At 38.1% G+C, this 24,510-nt stretch overlaps 1 protein-coding gene and 1 long non-coding RNA gene across 16 annotated transcripts in view; one reads left to right on the top strand and one right to left on the bottom strand.

Annotated features, from left to right (window-relative positions):
* NRG1 (neuregulin 1) overlaps positions 1-24,510 on the bottom strand; it is a 233,866-nt gene that overhangs the window by 11,425 nt on the left and 197,931 nt on the right. For 5 of the 15 annotated variants that reach the window (XM_061404426.1, XM_061404430.1, XM_061404435.1 and 2 more), the window contains 3 exons: positions 12,730-12,788; positions 6,165-6,188; positions 1,095-1,197 (listed from right to left, as the gene is read on the bottom strand). In XM_061404426.1, coding sequence (XP_061260410.1) covers positions 1,095-1,197; positions 6,165-6,188; positions 12,730-12,788 — 186 coding nt within the window. Of the gene's footprint in view, positions 1-1,094; positions 1,198-6,164; positions 6,189-12,237; positions 12,789-13,372; positions 13,441-24,510 lie in introns of those variants that run through there. The other 10 variants (XM_061404427.1, XM_061404436.1, XM_061404424.1 and 7 more) reach the window with 3 other exon arrangements.
* Positions 12,782-22,947, top strand: LOC133239973 (uncharacterized). The gene is made up of 3 exons (XR_009734059.1): positions 12,782-12,896; positions 19,853-20,231; positions 22,107-22,947. It is a non-coding gene; the product is annotated as an uncharacterized LOC133239973 (long non-coding RNA).

Genomic DNA, 24,510 nt, shown 5'->3' with positions numbered 1-24,510 from the left:
AAAATGGAGTTACTTTTGAATCTGTGTATCATAGTGTGTGTATGTGAGTGAAAATGTGTACATCTTTTGCCAGAAGATTTTGGCACAATTATAACATGATCCTATTCTAGTACATTTTTGTATAACTAGGTAATGAATATTCAAATATTGAGACTGAATCTAGTAAGACTCACAAGATGGATTCCATGAAGGTTTATTTTTCTCTATCGCTTGCTTGATTCTGGCAACACGCTACATCCCGGGACATTAAGGAAATGCCATCCATGTCCTTGTTTCTATGGCATAAATGCAGATTGTCTGTGTTCCTCAATTGAGATCATAATAATATTCCCATGACTAGTTTTGGCATGAGAGTTTATGTGATGAAACGACAAAATAAAATAAAACTGTGCATAGCATTATTTCAAAGTAGAAATTTTACATATGATACAAAAGTGAAAGGAATTCATATCATATAATCATATTTGTTAACAAGGACCCAGCTTCAACAGCCAACAAAGTGAACACAAATCTATTTTCATGTTTTCTCTTTTATTCTTTCAAAGCAAGTTTTGCTTGCTTCTCCTCCCGTGAGAGTCCTTTTGTAAATCTCACACTGTGGGAGAATTGGAACTGGATGCAACTGACTGGATGCAACTGAAAACTCCATCATGGTTTTTAAAAATGCCTGCCTTTCAAACGCCACCAAACGCCTCCATTGTCCCCTATGTCTGAGTGCAGATTGGATGTGTCTTCAGAATTGAGATGACAAGCTCACTTGTGGTACCCACCACACTCCTTTCAGGAGGGACCCACATCCACAGACACCCGCGTGGGTCCCTATGTAACCCTGTCCCTCCAACCCTTTTCTTGGGTCATGGGACTGTGGTCCGTGAGCAAAAGTCTTCTGAACATTTTCGCACAAATAGGCAAAGCTTTCTAATGCCTGTGGTTAGGAAGGTCCTTGAATGGGTTATTCAGGACCAAAAATAAGGAGGAAATCCCCCTGCCCTTCTAATCTTCCAGGACAAGGCTGTGGAGCCTGGTTTCTGCCGAGCCTTTGCCGCCCAGGCTGCCTGTGAGCTCAGGGGGAAGGAGGCCGGGGAGGTGTTTACTTGGTTTTGCAGTAGGCCACCACACACATGATGCCAACCACGAGCAGCGCGATGCAAATGCCGGTAATGGTGAGCACTCTCTTCTGGTAGAGCTCCTCCGCTTCTGGAAAGGGATGAGAACAGACGTCAGCGAAGCTAGGTCCCTGACCCTCGCTGGGACTTACAACTGAAGAGTTGGCATGCTGCATTGTCCATGTTCACAAGAAAATACACACGGGACAATTCATTCCTTCGGCAGATAAGACTTAAGGTGCAGCATTCTCTGCACCACATTTTGAGCATAAAGCTGCAAAGCCCATTGGAGGGCCATTTATAATAAAAAAACTACGATCTATTCAATGACTTTAATGTTAAGCCATAGATGCGTACTAAACTGACAAACCATGAACATTAATGGTAAAATAACGATTTTGGTTAAAATTGTAGATTTTATTAAAAAAAAAATCTCTTGCAAAGACAACAGGAATTGATGCCAATAAAAGGAGGTGGCATTGGCACCACTGGGACCTTCCCCTTCCCCCTTCTTCCCAGCTTCCTGTCCCCTCCCCTCCCCCATCCCAAGCCTTTTTTGATTTCCCAGCTAGGTCCTATTCCCGTGGTCTTTACAAAGAACCACTTTTAACTTAAAACAAAAAAAGAAAAGAAAACTCAAAGACATTTGCAAACATGAGCTTGACTTGTAGTTAGAAACAAAACTGAGGCAGGATTCCTATGATTTAATAGGAAAACAGGGACAGAAGCAGCTGGACATGGAGTAGCTCAGCACTGTATCAGAGAAACTCCAGTAAGATGGATGGGATAGTCTTGGGCCGCGAGGAAGACTTGTCCTTTGAGGAACAATTATGACTTCACCAGTTGTACTTAGAGATCTAGTTTATGACACTACAAAACCACTGGCACGAATGATACAAGATTTGGAATAGATTGTACCTTCCTGCATTGGACAAGTTGGAAAATTAGCTAATGTCGGTTGCACCATGGAGGTGGGATGTTTAGAAATTTCAGATGAAGGTACTACTATACTCCCACTGCAACCAGTTTCTGATTCATGGGAAGTTTTTGATTTGCAAATCGGCTTTGGAGGGGGATAAATTGCTTATAGAATGGTAGTCAGGTTCTTAGTAAGATTGGCTGATTTAATGGTGAACCCGATCCTCTTAGGAACGAAGCTTCCAACCAGTCTAGTCACACCCACTGGAAAATATTCACAACTTCAATGAGAAAGAGAAATTAACCAATGCATAATAAGCAGTCTAAGCTGCATTTGCTATTCTGATTAACAAGTTGGTCAAGAACTGGGAAACATTTTACCAATGAAGGTCTCATAGCTGGGTATCAACATGGGGCCTTATGGAACAATTTCAATTTACATTCTCTGTCTCAGCAGCCACAGTTTTTTTCTTTTTCCCTCTACTGAGAGAGGGCAAGTTGCCGGAAGTCTTCTTGAAATGAAAAAAGGTGCAATGCCATTTCTATGATACAGCAGACTTTATCATTAAACAAAAACATTTCCTACAAGCCAAGCCCATGGTAATCAAATTCCAGTTAACAGGTCAGGAACATTGTCAAATCAAATTAATAAGATCACTGATTATTAACAGGAAGAGGAGGAGGAGGAGAAAATAGTCAGTGGGTAAAAAAAAGACCAGAATGCTGCAGAGATTATACGAAAACAAACAGAAAGGTTTGGAAGAGGAAAAGAAAGCAAATCAAGAGGCCAGACAGACTGACAGAATGACGGAGAGAGGAGGAAGCCAGGTAGGAGGGAAAAACGAGGTTAAAGAGTGAAGGAGCCATCTGAGGTTCCTGGCACAGCATGCCTGATACTAAGGGAGGAAAAATAAATACATAAAAGAAAACCAGAGGGAGGAAGTGCTGGGGTGGGAAGCAAGGTGGATATAGATTTGGAAGGGTTATCCCATACAGCATAACTCCTAACCTAGGCTGGCCGTCACGTGGCAGCCACAATTAGAAAGCAAAGCAGCTGGTGCATTGCGGGGGCGACAACGGACCAGGAGACATGGAGCCCTGTCACGTTATTTCTGTGCCGCGTAAGTCAAATGAGGACGTGGCGTGTGGATGCTTGTATGTTAATTGAGAGTGTCTGCTGCCTCCCTTCCCCTAGAGCCACAGGACAGGGAATTCAATTTCATAAGGTGCTAATCTGTGAGCTGATGTGGCTGGAACGAACGGGCACCTGGATGTTTTTAGCACTAAGTCTAAGCAGCAAAGGCATCACCCCACTGGTCCTTCTCTGGGGAAAGCAGAATGCAGAGCAGGAATCTTTTGTTTGGGATGAATTGGTTAAGAAAGAGGAGCGTAAAAGCGTCACTGCCTAGAAAGTGAAGACCCGACTGTACTGTTACTTACTCTATTTTTCCTTCTTTTCAAATGGCAAGCACTGGTAGTGCTTCCATCTTCCAATTCTATCTTTAGAAAAACCTGGGAAACTGCTTCCCCAAACTGCAAAAAGAGGACCTATCCAAGGGCTAAAAGTGGGGAAGGCATCGTGCCGTCTTTTGCAAGTTTTCTGGTGGTTGTTAATTCTAAAAGAATAGACTGACTAGGGTTCGTGAAGAAATGGCATATAATGACTTGCTCATTTTCCCCCGGTTATGTCAGCAGATGACTCTCCCCAGAAAAATCAATCATGGAACTGGAAAGGCAGCCCAGTCAAAGCCAAAGGACAAAACAGAAGTGCTAAGATGAGCCAGTTGAAACCAAGGCCCCTAGAGCATGGATGTGGCTTAGGACTCTATAGATGGCCTGAATGCATTACGTATTTTCAAGTTTCTATCAGATCTTTCAATGGTTCCCTAAATCAGGTGACCCTCACAAAATAAATATGTTCAAGGAGAAATACTTGGTGAACAATAATATAAAGAATGTTTTTTTAAAAAAAAACCACCCTCCTTTTTCTCCCTTATTTTTTCCCTGTGGTACAGGGTCAACTGGACAAGAGCAAATTAGAGACAGCGTTGAAAAAAAGAATCCATCAGTCCTGTTGGTGGATCTGCCTTAATGAGTCGAAACACTTCTGAGCCTTTATGGTTTGGCTGGATGCATTAAATGAATCAGATCAAGCACGTTTTTCAGACTGATCTGGCCAGGTCGAGAGAGAGAAGCCTTGGCCGTTTCAATTTTGATTGGCCTGTAAGGTCTGATTTTCCTTAAGGATGGAATGTTCTGGCTGGCTGGAACCTCTGGAAGCCTTTCCTGTAAGAGGTGTGTGGGTATCAGCTCAGGGTGCCTTTACTAAACCCTTCAGGTCTTACCGAGGGAGGTCATGTATCTGAAAAAGCCATCACTCTACTTTATTGTTTGGGAAAACAAATATTAAATTTAATAATTAGACCTTAAAGTGATAACGCTGGAAGGATGCTTTTAGGGAGAAGAGGGGAGGTGATGGTGGGATTTTTTTTTCTTCCTTTCAGGTAAGGCCAATATGCCTTTTGAAAAGTGGGATAAATTTCATCCCAAGGGAAGTAACCTGAATAGATAATGCCCCTCATGTAGACCACCTGCCACCCGTGGGATGTTGGTGGGGCTTCTCGTACTCGTTACTCTCGAGTGACATTCTCTGATGTGCAAAGGACCACTTACACCAATGTGGGGCTTTCCCTATCACATGAAGAGTTTTCTCTTGGAATTTTTTTTCTGGGGGGAGGGGAATGTACAAGTAATTGAGTTTCTATCCCTGGCAACTGACAGCTTGCAACACCCTCATTTTCCACAGATTATGGAAAGTACATTAGGTGTAGACTGTGATGTTACCATTGAAAAGAAAGCAACAGCTATAAGATGCTCTTGTTGCATGATGTCACTGACACTAGCTGATTGGGGGCCAGATAGTCCTTTATTCAGGACATTGCTTTATTGACTGATACGCACTTCCAGGGCTGTAGCATTCAGGAAGCCTGGGGACCTGCACTGCAGAGCCTCCGGGAGGACAAAATGGCTTCCCCTTCCTGCCAAGACTGGCTTTTCTCCCAACTATCTAGGATGTTGACTAGTCGCTAAGTCGTATCCAACTCTTTGCAACTCCATGGACTGTAGCCCACCAGGCTCCTCTTTCCATGGGATTTCCCAGGCAAGAAAACTGGAGTGGGTGGCCATTTCCTTCTCCAGGGGATCTTTCCAATCCAGGGATAGAAGTTGAGTTTCCTGCATTGGCAGGTGGATTCTTTACTGCTGAGCTACTGGGGAACAGTGTGAAAATTTGTATTTGATTACTTGGGATATGGTGACTCAAATTTAATTCTTTTATGGCTAGAATTTCCATCTAAAATAGCATAGGGTATTTTGTTCTGTTTTTTCTTTGCTCATAAGATAATGAAGCTTAGTGCAGTGCTTGTATATATCTCCAGAAAACTAGAGTAATCCATGTCTGAAAGTGAAAAGTGAAAGTTGCTCAGCCATATACAGTCCATGGAATTCTCCAGGCCAGAATACTGAAGTGGGTAACCATTCTCTTCTCCAGGGGATCTTCCCAACCCAGGAATTGAACTGGGGTCTCCTGCATTGCAGGCAGATTCTTTACCATCTGAGCTATCAGGGAATGTATGTAATATTATGCTGCAGTGTAAGAGCTTTCTAGGTTACAATATGAATAGATGATTTTTACATTGTATATAAAGCTCCTATTAGCTGAAAATGCGGAGTGTTCTTAAGTCTGTGTATGTGAAGCTTCTTTTGTTCTCAGGCCCCTGGCTTGGTTCCTCCTAAAGCCTTATGAATCACTCCAACTTACCCAGCTCTGGAATAACAGCATGGTCAGATCCGATCAGTGGGTCAAGGAACATGGGATGTATGTGAATTGTACCCAGTAAGGCGATTTTCAACTCTAAGTGAAGGTTTTGAGTCTAAAAGCTGCTGCCCTCAGTACCTCGTTGGTAAACTAACCATAGATCGAAAGCAAAGAAATCATTGTTATAGCTGTATGATCCCTTCTAAAGAGAAAGGAAATTAGTTAGGAACTGAAAGGTAAGAGTAGACAGGGGGGAAATATAAAGGTTTCAGCTCATAGGCTCTAAATTCTGCAGGCTAAAAGGAATGATGATTGGTCCATACCCATAAATTCAATCCCAAGATGCTCTGCCAATGCAGAAAGTTGACAACAAAAAAAAAGAAAGAAAGGGAAAAAGTTTCAGAAAAGAGCAATACACTGCACTCCAAAACACATTACACACGACTATTACGGCTCTGTAGGCGTGCACATCGAACAGACAAACGGTGGATGGTTAAGGAAGCAGTGCTCAGGTACGCCCCCACGAGTCCACAGAGGGAACTTCTCTTTCAAGAGGTGTGCAAATTCCAGCACACGGTAGGTATTTATTAACCCTTAAAAGACCTTACTGAGGGAGAAGTGAATGGCTGACCCCTCCTCTATGCTATGCATTTGCATTATCTGGGAATCCAAAGACCGGATTTATCATCAGAGATGGCATTTGGTATCATTTCACCCTGCTGCTTTCAAAAGGCAGGCGTGGAGTTCCAGGGAGGTGAAGTCATTTTACCCAAAGGCAGAGAGTGGCAGAGCAGGGAGGTGAAGCCAAGAGGAGCAATTAGGTTGGAAATTTTTGTCACATTAGATCGCTATTTTTCATTGGGGCTAGCTATGCTCTAATATTTCCTGCTGTATTATTTACTTATTTTTAAACTATTTCCTTTCCCCCCAGATCTTCCACTCTCTCCATCATGTGTATAACATGGAGAACACTTCGGCTCAGAAAAGCCAGCCAGGGCACTGAGGCAATTGGGAGCCTGCTTCCTAGTTTTCTGTATCATCTGCATGGGATAGCAGTGACTGCCTCACTTTTTCAAATGGTTAAAAAAAAAAAAGGAGGCGGGGGAGGATGCAACTCCTGGGTTCTTTGGTTAATTTTAATTTACCACTTCCTCTAATCACAAAGAGCCAATTAGATGGGCATTTCCCAGTGCTGAGCCCTGATGCCCAGATGCTAGCTGATGGCTGTAGGCACCCAGGGGGCCCGCAGCGCTGCCCAGGGGAGGGGGCTGGAAGCTGTGCGCCCCAGCCCACAGTCCTAGCACACCTGACTGAGGACACATCAGAACTGCAGGACTGGCCGGACCTGCACAGGCTCAAGTGGAGAAGTGGGGAAAATCAGGCAAATTAAAAAAAAAAACAATCGAGAAGTGACGCTTTCCATTCTTGAAACAAAAAACTGTTAACCAAATGTCACCGTCTGGGGCCCTTCAGGACTCCCTTATTTGTGTGTGGGGGGTGGAAAGGCAGGTGGGAAGGTGGGGCAGGATGAAAACAGAGGGGTTCTGTGGTCTGTATTTCTTTTCCTTGGTCACTGACTAGAGAGATACCAGGACAGTCCCAGAATCTGACAGGGCATCTCTTCAGTTTGAAAGCACACACTGGAGGGGTACTTCTCTTCCAAAACAGCTTGGACATGAACAGATCTCCTCATAGAGAGATCGTGTTTGGAGTCATCCTGGTTTCAGGTCCTTTCTCTGCCATTTACCTGTTCAGTGACTTTGGACAAGTTCATTTCTCATTGACAAAATGCTTATGGTATTGACACATGCCTCACAGGGTGACCCTGTGGAATAAAGGAGACGTGAAGTGTGTCGGCCAACAGCGGAGGGGTTTTAACAGCTTGGTGGACAGGTGTATCTGGAGATTTACTTTGGGCCACTGATTGCAGGCATGCAGGCTTAGTTTTGATTAATTTCCGGGCCCTCAAAACTCTGACAGCCTCTGTGATATATCAAGAATTTATATTAAAAAAAAAAACAAACTTGCCACCTCTTAAGGAAATGAAGTTTCCCAGATTTTATATATGTGTATATATATATATATATATATGTATAATATGTATGTATAAATACATACCAAATAGTACACTGACGAACAATGATAAAGAGGCACTTTATATAATAGAATTTTCTTTGCCTTAAGTCCGGGGTACTCAGGCAAATCACGTACATTTTTCATAAATTTAAAGAAAGAGGACATAGAGTGACTTTGGTTGCACCATGTTCACAGCAAAATTAACAGTTTTTTCCAATCCAAATTTCTCTTGCCTCTGTGAAACACTGAATTGGACAAATTGACATTTTCCCCCAATTTGTTTCCTCCATATAAACTTCAGAACATCAAGGTACCACAATTCATTTTCTGAGGAAGTGATAATAAATTTCCGTACATGTTTCCATGAGCAACTGACTCAATTTTTCTCCCTAGAACCCCCTCCGTGTCTTGCCTTTTCCTCCTACGTCAGTAAAAATTTAAGGGTTAAAATCAACAGATGACTACAGAAACTCTTTCCAGAGAAGAGAATCATGATTCCATGCCTACATGAACACTGCTAATTATCTATATTAGTTGCACAGAAAGCTTGGTTAAGTCTTCAATAAAATTAGTAGCATGCTCATGCATACATATTACTGCATTTACAGTTTTATAGGTAAGTTGGTGAGCCTAACTCTAATTTCATTTCATGGGAAGTCATTCATATCAGGCAGCTCCAATTTCAAATAATTCAAAGGGAAATTGGTACTTAAAATTGTACTCTCTTCTGGCCATAAGCCCTAACAAGGAAACAAGCAGAAGAAGCATGCATCAGTCACCCAAGTCCTGTAGCAAACATTACTGTAATTTATTTGACTATTGGTGGCTACATTTCTTTCATTGTAAGTCAAGAAAAGCAGAATACACAAATACTTTTCATTTTCTGAAGAGGTTATTACTTTCTATCTGTTCTATTTAATCTAATGTTGGCTTAGGCTTATTACATATCATATGTTTCCTATTGAACATCTGCCTAGCCACTCCATTTTTCAAATTAAATTAATAATTCAAAAACACGAAGGTTACTGTAAACAATTTAGCTTCCTTTTCTACATGTGATTTCCTGCTGTGCAGTAAGCAATATAAAAAATTAATTTAAATCTGAGTCTTTAGAAACTATTAAGTATTGACTCACTAATCTTTTGCTGTAGGATTTTATAATTGTTTGGAGAAAACTGATTAACCTGTAGGTTAATTTAAATTTTCAACTGCATTAGAGAAAAGAACAAGAAAATTTCTTGAAAAGTTGAAATTGTCCATACATGCAATTATAATTTCTGTTAACATTTGGAGACATTCTTGGGTTTTCTTAAGCAAGTAATCTCAAAGAGGTATGTGTCCTCTTGACTTTTGCCCCCCTGAGGTTTCTAGAGGAGTCTTGTCAATGTCATTTTTACATGGGACCAATTTAGCCACTGACTTCTAATTTTCAACTTACCTTTACAATAGTAGATGCTTTTTTTTTTTCACATATACCAATCCACATTGCCACTGAACCCTTTGAAATGCAATAGGAAACTCCTTTCTTCCAAGTTTCCATATGCCATGAGCAAGTATGTTCATAAAAACACACACAGTGAAATCTCACTAATGCTTAGCTGGAGTTAATAATTCTGTTATAGGCTGATGTGTCTTTATTCTACTTTTAGCAAGATACACATGTTTGATAAAGAAACTAATAACTTCAGTGAATTTAAAAAAACATTTGGAAAAATCAACACAAATAATTTAGGCACTAGTAAACTACAAATCAAAAATACTTTTAAGGCTATCTGAGTTTACTCATTCTGAGGATATGCCTGTAAGTTCTAAAACTGTACTCTTTTAAATAGTCTATACTTTGGGCTATTCTAGAATTACTTCCTATTAGATGTTAGTTTATATATGACCTATTTGCTCCATACTGCTTGAAACTATTGAAGCTGTGTGTTTTTTCCTATAGTCTATAAATTGATTATTGATTGTCTGTATATACAAACACAGACACACATGCACCCCCCCACACACAACACACACACCATGATGAAAACAATGCTTTCAAGCAGGAACTCTGTGTTGAGAGGGGTGAAATCTAAAGCTTACTAACCTTGACAGTATTTTCCAAGAAAGTATTGTAAATGTTTTATTTCAAGGCAAATGGCTTCCTTCAAGAAAGCCCTATAAAAGATACATGTGTTCCTTTTTTTTAATATTTTAAATCAGTTTTTATAAATCAATACATGTCCCATAGGACACCCTGACCAGAAAAATTGTATTAAATCCTAATAATGTAAGTTATGGTTTAGAATCATTTAAAAAACTGTATGTTCTTTTACAATGTGATTCATCAACTGAAAATGTGGTTTGGTAAGTTGAACAATGTGTCTCTCTGAAGCTGGGGAATATTTTTTCTTTTAAAATGTATGATATGCATTTCAAACTTTATGAACAAAAATAAGAAAATTTTAAACTTTACCAAGATGGCAACACCTTTTAGCTTTTGCGTAGCTTTCATTACTAGTTGAACATAAAGTTCTTAGAGCAGCAAATATTTATTTCCCTGCCTTCGATGTGAAGGTCTGTGGAAGTAAAAACTGAGAATTTAAGACATGGAAGTTAGAAAATTAACTCTGGGCAAGACAATTTTGGAAAGCAGTTTCTGAATGGAAGCTCTTGCTTTTCCAGACACGAGGCAGGGCTGATGATGCACAGTCATTACAGACTTTGTTTATAAATGTGCTTCCTATCTATCTTTGTTAAATCAGGTTAAATCTGAATGCTGTTTTCCTGGACATCTTCCAAAAGTGCCACTGAAAGCTTACTAAAGAATTTATTCAAGGAATCACATTCCGATTAAAATACATAATGGCTATTTTTAAATCATATCTTATGAAAGATGGTCTAAAAGAGAAATTGAGAATATTTTTTCAGGTTCTACTGTCAGATCTCACTGCATCATTATTTTGGAAAATGCCTTCATTTTTACATTGCTTTCAGTGCACAATGATATTCCAAAAATTTAAGTACAATACACATGTTCAGAATTTTCATTAAAGTTTAAAATATAATTGTACTGAATTTATACAGTCACAGGGATTTGTAAATCCATGTCCTTTGAATACAAACATTTCTAAAAGGAATGGCTGTATTAAGTAAAATTCTATTATTTACCTTCTGTTTTTATGCTCCATCTTATCTAGCTTTATAACAATAATCTATAGCTATAGAGAGAACAATTCTGTCCAGTGAAAGCATTTTATTTAAAGGTTTTGAATAAAGAGGAGACTGTGTTTGAAAATTTGGCAATGCCAATTTACCACTTTTTCACAACAAAAAATGGTCTGTAACGTGATTTTTTATATGCAGCTTTTGTAAATACATCAGAAGTACCACCCACTAAAAAATTGATAGAATAGTATGGGTCCAATCTCCTCATAATGCATATGAAATTTCTTTTTTGATAGAATTTATTCTTCCCTAACTGTTAACATGAGAAACAGAAGGTTACTCTTTGCATGAAGACAAATAAGGGTCAAATCTCATTCTTTTAGGGCCCCCAAATGACCAATTTCTATCACTGTTTCTTGTGTTACATGAATTTATACCACAATACACTATGTGAAATATTTTTTGGGGTAAGCAATTGACAAGCCGAATCAGAGGCTGACAAATCCATTATAATGCTTTTGTAAATAAAATCTGATAGCACACGGCCATACTTATGAATTGCTTTTGTGCTCCATAGGCTGAGTGTTCTGTGGTTATGACAGTAATGGTATGGTCTGCAAATGCAAAAGCATTTACTATCTGATCTAAATTTTCAGAAAAAAAAAATTGTCACCTTTGATCTAAATGGATAACTATATGGAATCTATTTTTAAAATAATGTTTTGAAAGTTCCAGAATTAAAAGCTAAAGTCCTTGTTCACAAAAGAAGGACAGATACGTAGTTTAGTTATCCATGCAGTTATATACAATGTAAATGGTCTTTTAGGAATGTTCAAAACTTCATGAAGCCACAGAAATCCAGCAAAATTTCCCGGTTCTCATTTTAAAAGTATACATCTAGCAGTGAACTGTGATATTTCATAGTAACTAATAAATATTTTTAAAAAACAACTTTTTCCTAAAATTATTATTGAGAGTAGAATAATATAAATAAGTGATTTAACAATTCATCTAAAAATCATTTAGACCTGAATCCCTTGTTTCCTAAACAAGGTCAAATAGAACCCAGGCTATCTCCTTTGCTGTGAAATGTTTGCTTTTAATTTTCCTACTCAGTGCTTTTTTTTTTTTTTTAATGCAAACTGTTTGGTTAATGAAGAGAAACATCTGAACTCTTTTTATTCTGTTTATTTGTCAGAAAGAACACATTCTGAACCGAAGCGAACTTACCATCATTTCAAGTGTGTACTGGTTACAACTTAACACACCTCCTTTTCAAGGATAGGGTCATTTTATAAAGAAGAGGGACTGTCCCGTGGAACGATTTTTATTTTCTCAATAAAAGTGAGACTTTTCAAGGCCTTTATTGTCATTGCACTGGGTGAGAGGGACTATCATGTCGTATCACAGTAATTCAAGATCAATTTCAGAAACACGGGAGCCTTACGCACCTACGAGTAGCTCAGAGCCCACTAGTCACGGACAGAGGAAGTCATACAATCGCTTGTGTTAATGTTCTCATGCGACAGGCAGAGGCAGTCAATGTTAGACCTGGTAAAACGCATCTAGCTCTAGGTGGAATCTGAGGGGAGATGCGGCAACAAGAAAGCGGCACCGACTGAGCATGCGCCTATTCAGGCAGAGACAGAAAGGGAGTGGACGTACTGTAGAAGCTGGCCATTACGTAGTTTTGGCAGCGATCACCAGTAAACTCATTTGGGCACCTGAGAGAAGAAACAAAAAAACAATGGTAGAAAAAAAACAGAGAAAAAAAGAGAAGAGGTGAATATATGCTAGAAAGAAGCTCCTTCAGTGTCATTTGACTGAACTTGGTGAGTTCACTCTCAGGAACTGAGTCTTTGTCCTCATCATGGCTTTTAGGCTCTGGCGTTTCCCCCAATGGGATAAAAATTTGGGTAAACATGATAGAAAGATCCCAGCATTTTAAGTGACCGTGTTCTCTCAAACGGAGCCACTTAAAATGAGAGCTGGGTGTTTTCTTCAACTAGGTTCTCTGCTTATGGTGCTGGTCCAACGCACTGGAAGGAAAGGAGTTTTGGTGGGCCCGCCCGCCATGATGGCCAGCGTCACGGACCATCCTGAGGGGTTTTATGAAATTGATGACCTTTGTGGTTTGTTGTGGAGACATAGCTAGACAAGATCGTACTGAATGGGTTTCTGCCCTGAGTGGGTTAACCATGATTAGAACAAAAGGCATCAGTCACAACTGAGCTGTAAAGGCACCAAGCGGTAGCGACTGTTGCTGTAGTTTGGGGGAGAGAGCAAATTTCAGATTATTTTAACATACTTTCTTGGGTTTGGACTTTCATGGGCACATTCTCAGTACATCTCGCTCCAGTGAATCCAGGTTGGCACCTAGAGGGTAAAAATGTAATAAGCAATCGAACGCTAAAGACACTGAACTTTCAGACTGGCAATTTTCCTCCTATGGAGTATGGAGAGTCCTACAAATGACCTGGTGGCTGAACAACATAAAGAAAAGAAGACAAAACATTTAGAAAACCATGTCCCATGAAAACCGTGGGGTATATATTTCTGTTGTTTGCTTCAGTCTTCATAAACTCAGTTAACTGAAATTTAACTAGTGTGAGGCTGAAAGGTTGAAAGGGCTTGGCAAGGTATGGGCAGATAAGTCATTATCTCTTGGGCATTTCCGAATTTGTCAATGATCACCTGATGCTGAAACACTGGTTTGGTAAGAGCTTATATGGTTCCATCCATCATCATTTACCATTTAAATAATTTTGAGTTTTTTCTTTTGTAGACACAATTTTGTACTTCATTTTGTTGTTGTTTAGTCATTAAGTCATGTCTGCCTCTGAGACCCCATGGACTGTAGCCTGCCAGGCTCCTCTGTCATTGGTATCTTTGAAATCATCAAATTACAATAGGAGTCAAGCACTTTCACACTCTAATGATTACTGACAAGAAAAATGACATCCTCCTTTTTTAAAAAGATTATACAAAGTAGGTCTTATTTTTAATGGTGTAAAAAATCTATAAAGAGGCAGATTTTTAGTAGTATAAATTTCACTTCATGCAATCATCCCAAATCAAATACAAATACATTTAAAAAATTTAAACAGTTATTCTTCCACTGAAGTATTTAATGAAAATCATTTTGTATTTAAGGTAAACTGTTTTGAAACTGTATAAAATTTACATTTTACTCACTCACATTTGCCTATCAAAATTCCAGAATCTTGGTAGAATATTGTTCTCAAGGTCTTGGGATGGGGCTGTACCTAGAGATGGAAGTCCTTTAAAACTGCTCTTTTTGTTGCTGTCACTCCAGTAACTAAAGCATTTCAGAATGGATTCATTTTACCCCAAATATCATACTCAAAGAAACAGGGTCACCAGAAAGTTCCAGGACACAAATATACTTCTTACAGGTGCCCCACACTGATAGCCATGATTATTATCAATAGTTCATCTAGACCATAAACATCATGCATGATTTCCTTTCCAGAATAAATAAAAATAAACACCACCTTTTTGGCATCAAAGAGATGTGAATAAAAAATTAGCAAAAAATTTTTGCTAATATCAGGTTGATTTTTTTTTCCATCCCCCTTAAAGCCAAATTCAGTGCCCAAAAAACATTCTCAAGTGATCTGGTACATCTGCTTCACCAATTTCACGAAGAATGGCTTGTAAGAATAAATACTAACAGTTCTGTATTTTCAGCCCTATGAGTACTTGTGTCAATAAAGTATAATTATGATCATTAATAATAATATCAATAAGCTTAACAACAAATATCTTGTTATTTACATAGTTTTTTTTTAACTCTTCAAAAAAAGTTTTTAAATGAACTGGTTACTTTTGCTGAAATGAGTAGAGGAAGAACTACCTAGAGAAATACAAAAATAAGAACTATAACCTGTGAGGTTGGGTCATTTCTTATGAATATGTCATTCTACCTGCTTCAATTAAGAATGTCTTTCCATGTAATTTAAGAAAAACACATGGAACCATGTTTTCCATGTAACTTATTTGATGTAAAAATTTGTGAAGTATATGATATTTTATTTTTATATTTTTTCTGAACCAGGACTATAAATCCATATAGACATACAGTATAATTAAGCAGGTAATTCCAGAACTAAGAATATATTCTATAATGACCATTTCATCTTACCTGTTTGCACTCTTCGTAAAAATTTAAATTCTTAATTTGATCACATAATAACTCATTTGCTTCATGGAAAGAATATAGTATAAGATGTGTGACTATGGCCTGTGTGTGTGTGTGTGCGCGCGTGTGTGTCTGTGTGTGTGAGAGAACTATTAGAGGTAAGAAATGCCTCTTTAAGAATCATGAAATTCACAAAGAGCTCAAGAATCATGAATTCCTTAAGATAAGAAATACATTTATCAGAAAATTGCCAATTATGCATCTTAGATGACATTTTTGAAATAAGAAGGCATGGGACAACGAGATGAAGGGGAGCAAAAATCCTACCCAATCAATTTTCTAATTAGTACAAGATTCTAAAATGATGTTTCCTAGGAAACTAGTATTATAAGATGGTGGTTTATCTCTATCATAAAATGATACAGAATATTTGGTGCAGTAACAGTAGATCTGCATAAGGTCTACCAATCCTTTTTGGAATTACCTGCTATGTCTGAACCAGAGCTATCCTTTCACTAACGTTTATCTTCACTTGGAGGCATTTTCTTAGTGTAAATCCTTATTATTATTCAAAGTGGGGTCCAAGGACCAACAGAATCAGCATCTGCTGGAATCTTGTTAGTAGACACGTAGAGTCTCAGGCCCCAGTCTAGAACTATGGAATAAGAATCTGCATTTTAATAAGATCCCTAAGAGATCTGTATGTACATTAAATTTAGGATGTCAGAGATCCTGACTTCCAAAGATGGAGACTAAGGCCCTCTATCCTGGCATTGCAGAATCTTGCTGTTTGGATGTGAGAAGTCCATTTGGCTTCACTGGGCCACCGTTGTCTTCAGTGATAAAATGTAAAGATTTATCTAAGTGATTATCAAAGGTTTCTTTTACCACAAAGGTTCTGGGAGTCACTCTCCTACATGGAATCACTGTGCAAAAACCTGGCATCATCTCTTCTGAATGTATTACCAGTCAGGGAGGACTCAAGAACTTTAAAACGATTCTTCTGATAGAACTGATATTTTAAGACAATCATGGAGGCAAAACAAATGTCAAATACCTATTCCTAGGCCAGTCAAGGGTTCAGAGCTATAATCATTAGGTAACTTTTGTGAACATCTGGAGTTGTTGCCCAATCAGATGGGAGGAAGTGGAAACAACTTCTGCATGAGCAAACTGCAGACTGCATTGATTGGGCAGAGAAAGCATATGCAAATGGAAATGCACTTGATCTATAAGGTGTGAGTCGCTCAGTCGTGTCTGGTGTCTGACTCTTTGTGAACCCATGGACTGTAATCCACCAGTCTCCTCTGTCCATGGGATTCTCCAGGCAAGAATACTGGAGTGGGTTGCCATTTCTTTCTCCACAGGATCTTGCTGACCCAGGGATCGAACCCAGGTCTCTCACACTGTGGGCAGATTCTTTGCCATCTGAGCTACCAGGGAAAGCCCATCTGATTTATAGGCTCTGATTAAACTCTACAGTATGACTCCTAAAAGAACAGGGTGACTGTCTGGCTGTTGGCATACTTTTCTGTTAGCATTGTCCTTTAAGCAGCCAATCTGTCACCTTCTTCGGAGATAGGAGTACAGTAGCTTTAATCTCATTGTGGACAATGTGCTCTGGCCTGAGTCTGAGCACCTTCCAAGAATTCTGTCTTAGAAGAATCTGTCTGAATAACAATTGAGCCCTTACTGTAGCTTCAAATCTATATATACCAATTGTTTTACCCATCAGATTAGAAGATGGAGATATTTTTAAAAATTTTAGTATTTGCTCTTATACAAAGATAAATGAAGATAAGCAAAGGTAAGCAATCTTTGTTCTATATTTGTTCTTCAGGAGATGAAAATTCACACAGTTTCATCTGAATGAAGCACTGTCTCTTCCAATACAACATCAATTCCTTCCTGAGTGTCACCTCCTCACCAACCCATGTCCACGCCCTGAGTGAGGGATTCCTTATTTGGCTCTCACTGCATGGTGCCTCCATCTCTTCCACTGCCCTGGCCTGTTGGTCTTGTGATTATCTCTTTGTGAAGACGGTGAACAAATTCTGATCATTTTATAGCTCTAATGTTTCACCCCAGTGCCTGGCTCTTGAAGGACTCTCATAAAATACTGGTTAAATTGAACCTGATTGAAGGTTAGAACATAGTGTCCAGTAAAGAACTGTATCAAAGAGACCCATATAGCAATTGATTGGTCAAGTACAGGTCAATATTGAACTTTGGCTTTCATTTCTATAGTTTGTGACCAACTCTCTCCTCTGTAGACTTCCAAATAATTTTTTTTTAATAGTACCTTCCTCACAGACTCCTTCCCCTATACAGAAACCTTTAACATTGAGTCTGGAATTTGGAAAAGACTCCATATAACTCTTTAACAGTAAGTCTGTTACCTCAAATTTAAATCCCATTACTGAAATACCATTTAACCCAGGATTCAATAAAGCAGTTACAGTCTAGTAACCAAGACTTCTGCACAGTAAAATAAAAATGGTTCTTAATAATAACCTTAATACATGGTGATTATCCTGATATGCTTACTGTGTAATCGATTATCAATTCATGTCATTTTCTGAATCAGTTTAGTGTTTGGTCTATTTTTTACATTCTAATTGAATAAATTATCCCCCCCCCCTTTTTTGGTGGAGATACTAGATATCATTAAAGATATTTCCAGAACCCCAAGAAACTTTCAGTTATTTAGGATTTGCTAATTTTATAAGCCATTATAAATGGCTTAGTGGTTTTTGAAATTTATGGTCAATTTATAAACCACCCTTACATCCCTTCTCTTCCTGTCTTTACTTCTTGGTTTCATTAATTTTCATTAGGTTCTCCCTTGATCCGACAGGAGAAGGGAAACAGATTTACATGCGGTATTTCCCCTCTATTTACGCATCACTCCACCAGGAGATGTTTTAGACAGTTATCCAAAAAAGAAGCAGCCTTACTGTCTTTTCGCTCTACCTCAATACTAGCTGGGTATTTCCTTCACATAGTACAACATCTGAAGCAATTTCTCTGAGGTCCATGTTTACAAACAGTAGGTAATGGAAAGGCCAACATATACGTGTGAAGGGTTATCAGTGAGTTTAAACGTTAGGCTTTAAGGACTTTGGCTCTTCCTCTGTAAACCAGACTTGGCAATGTACACGCCACAGTGCTGGCTTGTTTTTCTACAGGATCCTGTTGCAAGGGCTGACTTTTCACCCCTTCACTCGGGATTCTGACTAGAGCTCGCCCACTCACTGGCTGAGTATCTGTGTTGTACATTATTCTTTCCCAAATGGATTGTTACTATTAGTCTGCATTTTTCCAAGATGATCTGCATTCTGTTATCTACTGTGAAGTGAAATTTCTTAAGGTTCATATATGCTTTTCTAATTTGTGTTTTAGTGTTCCTTATGGTATCATCTGCAAAATACATTTGTTTCCTCAAGGAAATGCCTTCTTCAACATGATTAAAGAAAATATTAAATATAATATGTTCCTTCAACAACATTTCCTACAGATCCAACCTTAGACCTCCCCATCACTGTTCAGCTAGTATGGATCATCCCGTTGCTTTTTTATTATGATCTGGGGACTAGTTCCCAATACTTGAGATAACGGTACACACAGAGTGGCCACAGTGGACCCATGGATAAATACTGAGGGGGGAAAAAAAACTAAGTCATCCTGGATCTGCACTGTTGGTTTTCAATGTCGAAGACATACAATCCCACTAATGAGGTGTCGGTGTTTATGAACTAACCTCTCCTTGTGTGAACCCTGGTGCCCTTCCCAAAGTTCTGTTTGTACAGCTTGTTCTGAAATGCTCATCCGTAGATGAAAATCCTTGCCGTTGTTTACCCTAAATGATGTATCCTTTACTTTGGGGTCAAACAATTTCACCGGATATGGGCTCAGTCTATAGCCCATACATCTCTGTCCTTGTGACATGATGACTTATGGACTCGGCTAATTTGTGGTTTGGTTTTGTCTCTGGAGGATGCCCCTATACACAGCATAGCGATTCTGAACCTTCCATCCACTCCAGCCCCATTTGATGATGAAACCTCTACATACTCACTTTTGACTTATATCTTTCAATAGAAATATTTCACAATGATGCATTTTATTTTAATGTTTTATTTCCCCCCAGACTTACCGAGGTATTATTGACAATATTGTATACACTTAAGCTGTGCAAACTGATGATTTGATATATTATACGTTATTTAATGATTACCACCAAGAGCTAATTAACTCATCAGTCACCTCATAAGGTGACTATTTAAAAATTTTTTGGTTATAAGATAAATAACTTCAGTTATAAGATAACTTATAACTTCTTCAGCTATAAGATAAAAAAAAACCCTGGGATCTAATGTGAAATTAGTTCATAATGTGGTATTGTATACTTGAATTTTGCTGACAGATCATTTTATTTTAAATAGACTATATGCTTCTCAAGGTGAGGGCTGCATAAACGTTTTTTCCCCCATGGAGACTCTGCTTCCGTCTGGTTGGTGTCCTCCATGATACATTCCCTTAGCTCCCTAAATACTTGTCAAAGCACTCAGCACAACTATCATTTACAGTTTAATTAATGCTCTGAAATTTGTCTGCTACTCACAGGCCTACGGACTCCATGAGGGCTGAGACCATGCGATTTTGTTTACTACTTCATAACGAGCACAAGCACAGAATTTGCCTCGTGGAAGGAGATCAATAAATATATGTGGCTGCCTAACTGATTTCAGGAGAAAAAAAGAACCAAGCTATTAAGGACACAATGCAACTGCCTTTAGGCCAAACTGCCGCTAAATTGATTTCCATAAGAACCAAAATATTTCCTTCCATCTGTCTTCAGGAAAGTCAAAATGAGTTAATAAGTACCTAGAAAGTACACAGCAGGACTGTAGATACAGAGAGGGACACAGAAGAAATGGGTATTCCTTCAATAACATTTTCTACATGTTACTGTAGGAAATGACTACAATGACCATCGCTGTAGGTAGGTCGTCTAAAGAGATGACTCTCTAGATCTTTGCCATATGAGTCCCACCCACTCACAGAGGTTTGTCTCCCTGCTCAGTGTGATAGCAGGTAAGTGTCTCACTTGCTCTGAAGGATGAGGTCTCCCCGAGCTGGCTGTTCTTAGGCACTCCAGAACTAACCCAAAATATATTCCTTTGCTGTATTCCAAATGTCTCCTTCTACAGCCACGATGATGAGGCCACAGGACACCACTTGAATCTGAACCACCAGCTACTAATGTGCTATATTATTTTCATCATCATTTTTACTTGCATCAATTACTAAGCAAGAATTTTATAAAACCTTAACCTTAGCTAATGTCTTGACTTTTTCTCCCCATCTTATCTAGTGCCCAGGTGTCTCTAATCTGTATGGAAGTCTCTCCTCCCTAAACATCTTCTAGGTTTACGGTGTACCTAAACTGTTCCAGAAGGTACTATGACTCTTGATTAGTTGTCACAACGTCCAAAGTCCTCTCCCTGGTTTTCAGAGCTCAGAAACTGATTCTCCTGTCTAACTTGACTTTTTTTGTTTGTTTTGTTTTACTTCCCAGAATGGAGTTGCTGGTCTAGGTATGCATGTCACTGTGTCTAATGAGAAGATTAGATGGTATGGTATATGGTATATTTAATAGTATGTGGAAAAAACTCCATAAGTGATGACTATGCTTATAAAGTCTTCAACGTATTCCAGTCTTTTCTTTTCCTTCTTTAAATTCTTATTACCATAATAATCAGCACTCTGCCACCTGGGATAAAGACACTCTAATTGATCTACTATTTTAGTTACTCTATTTCCATAAATAGACTAAGTTCCCAGGGACCAGGCACCATGCTGTATATTTTCATTGTGTTTACAAAACTGCCTGGGATAGATGTAGCTGTTTTATAAACAAATTTTAATTAATATTTCATTTACTGAGTTTAATTTATTATAGCACATTTTTGTGACTTTATCTCCTATGGTTAAATTTTTTTCATAACTGTCTCTATAATCATGTGTAATACAATATAGGCCCTTATATGTACCACATGGTTTCATACAAATTAATTAGACAAAATGATAAGTTCATGTTTAAAGGCACCTCCCACTTTCCTATGCTTTGTTTGTTTTCTGTTTCTGTTTTTAAATATAAGGAAATTAACGATCAGAGATACTACATGATTGAATGAACATCAAATGCAAAGTTAGAAAGCTAGCTGGTGGCCCCAACAAATCAAATAAAAATGGCTAGTGTTAAATAAAATGAAGAATTGGGAATTAAACATGATAACACAGTCTGTTAAGACAGGTGTATATATTTTTCCAGTGTCTACAGAGAGAATGTAATTCTACCATTTATTTTGTATTGTAAGGAAAAACTCACTTCCCCAAAGTTAGAAGTGCTTTCACAGAAATAAGATCATTTAATTTCATTGACTCCTGGGAAGAAATTTGGAGAACATATTAACTCTATGTTATAAATAAATTGTCCAGAGAGTTGAAGTGAAAGAGCTCAAGACTAGTCACCAAAATTGGTGGTTAAAACTCTAATCCCCACATGGGAATGCTACATCTGTCCACAGGACAGCATCATGGGTTTATAAATATGGTCGGGTGTAAAGTCAGTTTTAGATTAAAAAAAATCACATCAACATGTTCCAAAAGAGTTCTCTTACTACTCAGAAGGGCAGATATACAAGAACAAGGGGAGAAAACCAAGAGGATAATCTGGACAATGTCAAGTTCAAAGTGTCTTGTTTCTTTGAACCATGTGACTACATGGGGCACCAGAGGGTAAAAGATGGAATGATTCTTTTCTGGTCTTTATGCAATCTTGAATAGAAACTGTTTTTTTTTTCTCCCCCTCAAGATAAATTTTAAATTACTAAAGAGAGAAGAGAAATACATAAGATGAGAAACACCGCGGAAATTCCCACACTGTTCCCAGGAGAGAAGTCCAAGTAACAGCAAAGCTCTCCTCAGAGAAGTGTTTAACTGTTATATGGTTAATCCATTTGGAACACCTTGTTCTAAATGGAGAGACAAAAGAGATTTGCTGTAAAGTCTTCCACTTCAGCTCCCAAGAAGACAACAGTGGATTAGGTGACCAGAGAGACCACTTGGAAACTTACACGCTTGTGGTGTTTCTGAGTCATGTCTTAAGTCAGGGATAAAGCTGACTTTGAACGATGTGGCTCATGCTTCAGAAATGTTTTGCTCTAGACAGATGGACCATATGGAAACTATGAACTGGCTTCCTACATAGGGCCATGATGAGCCAATGCAACACTTTCACGTTTTCTGTTTCTATTCAAGTCATCCAATCAACAACATATTATTGTAAGACTCGGTATATGACGTGCCTTTGTTTCATTTCTGACTAGTGATTGTTTTTAATGTTATACATATTTGCAACAGAGGGATTAAAAATATACTCATTTAACAAAAAAGGCATGAAATATTTTGCATATTGACTATACTCAATTCTTCAGTGTTCTGGCTTGCTTTCATGTATCAATAAAGGCAGTGCAAAAGGGGGATAAAACTTATCAAAATCATAGATGTCACAGTTTTCTTTCCAACAAAAGCTAATGATAATCTTTAACAGTTTTCTGAAAGATTATAATTACCAAAAAAAATAGATATGATTAAATCATAGTGCAAATTTTCTGAGAATTGGTACAGGATTCAGTTGGGGGACACAATATTTATTCGTGGTTTGCTGCTTTAGTAACTATTAGAGGAATACCAAACATTTCTCATTAAGATTAGAAAAATATAAAAGTATTTCTTTATAGATTGGGCTTAATGTTTAATGAAAAGCTGTGTGGGTGAAAAAAAACTCACAGTTGTTGGCACAATACCAAAATGGAACCAATGAACAGCACTTAGGCGATAGCATGTTTTGTATAGATCGTGGGAGGGCCACAGAAGAGCTGAAATTAATATGTGGGGAATAACTGCACTGGTTCCTAAGAGGTATTCAGAAACTATCATATGTACTCACTCAGCTTGCAAATCTTTTTGCAAAGGCTAGGATGAAAAAGATCATGTTTCATTATTATAATTAAAATCGAGTGGTCTCAGATGCTTTTTTAAAGAAGCAAAAAAAAAAAAAAGGAGGCACAGATTTAAATAATCTGGGTATGATTGTTTAAAAAGGAGAAGCATCTAAGGAACTGTAATTTAAAGGTTTTCTTCCAAGGAGACTTACTGAAACATAACTAGATTGTATGTCTAAGACTAGGGCAGACTAGCAGGATGTACCCATATAGTAAATGTATCTCATTTTACAGATTATAATTCTCAGCTTCTGATATTTTCTATTTTGATCGGAGAAAATCTTATAGGAAATTACAGAATTTATTTATTTCCACTCACAATGAAAAATTCAGGGAGGGAGGAATGTTTGGGATATATTCACAGCAAACTGGCAGAACCAAAGGCTAAAACTGACCCATTTTAATTCTCTGCTATAGGTACATAGATTTGATATGCTGGTGACCAAAAAAGGTGAATCTTTAATTTTCAAACAATAAACATGTTGGCATAGGAAACTGTTCGGTGTTATGTCACAGCCTCGATGGGAGGGGAGTTTGGGGGAGAATGGATACATGTACCTGTACGACTGAGTCCTTTTGCTGTCTACCTGAAACTGTCACAACATTGCTAACAGGCTAAATCACAATATAAAATAAAAAACATTTGACAGTCATAAAATCATTCAGACCTGAAATAAATTATTTTTTATATATATGTTTTCAGTTTTTAATCTTGCTTCAAAGTTTTGAAAAGACTCTTACCTATTAATTTTATCTTGGCTTATAACTATTCTCTATATTTATGAAAGATACAGCTTCTAGTTAACTACAAAATAAACATGTATTTTTAATCATTTCAATGAGACATTAAATATCTTTTAGCATGACTAATTATTTGAGTCCATGGACCACACAGACCCTATATATCAAGCATAAACTAAAAATGCATTGCACAATAAATGTGCTTTTAATGAGATCTACTAATTTTAACTGCAGGGTTTTAATATTTAATGTCCTGACAACATCTTTGTTTAATTTTGTCTGTTGAGAGAGAATAAGTGTGATACTTCGTAACGGTTCATCAACTCCTTCAGGTCATTGGAGAGGGCACCATTTTAAATATATCTATAAATAACTACAGTGCATGAAAAAACACTCTGCCTTCTACACGCAATGATGCTACACACACTAAGTGCATTTCCAAACTAATACACATTGCTGGTTTTTCATTAG

Source organism: Bos javanicus, chromosome 27, assembly GCF_032452875.1.
Source record: "Bos javanicus breed banteng chromosome 27, ARS-OSU_banteng_1.0, whole genome shotgun sequence".
NCBI lineage: Eukaryota > Metazoa > Chordata > Mammalia > Artiodactyla > Bovidae > Bos > Bos javanicus.
Note: the sequence above shows the minus strand (reverse complement) of the source record. Positions and strands in the feature narration are given on the sequence as shown.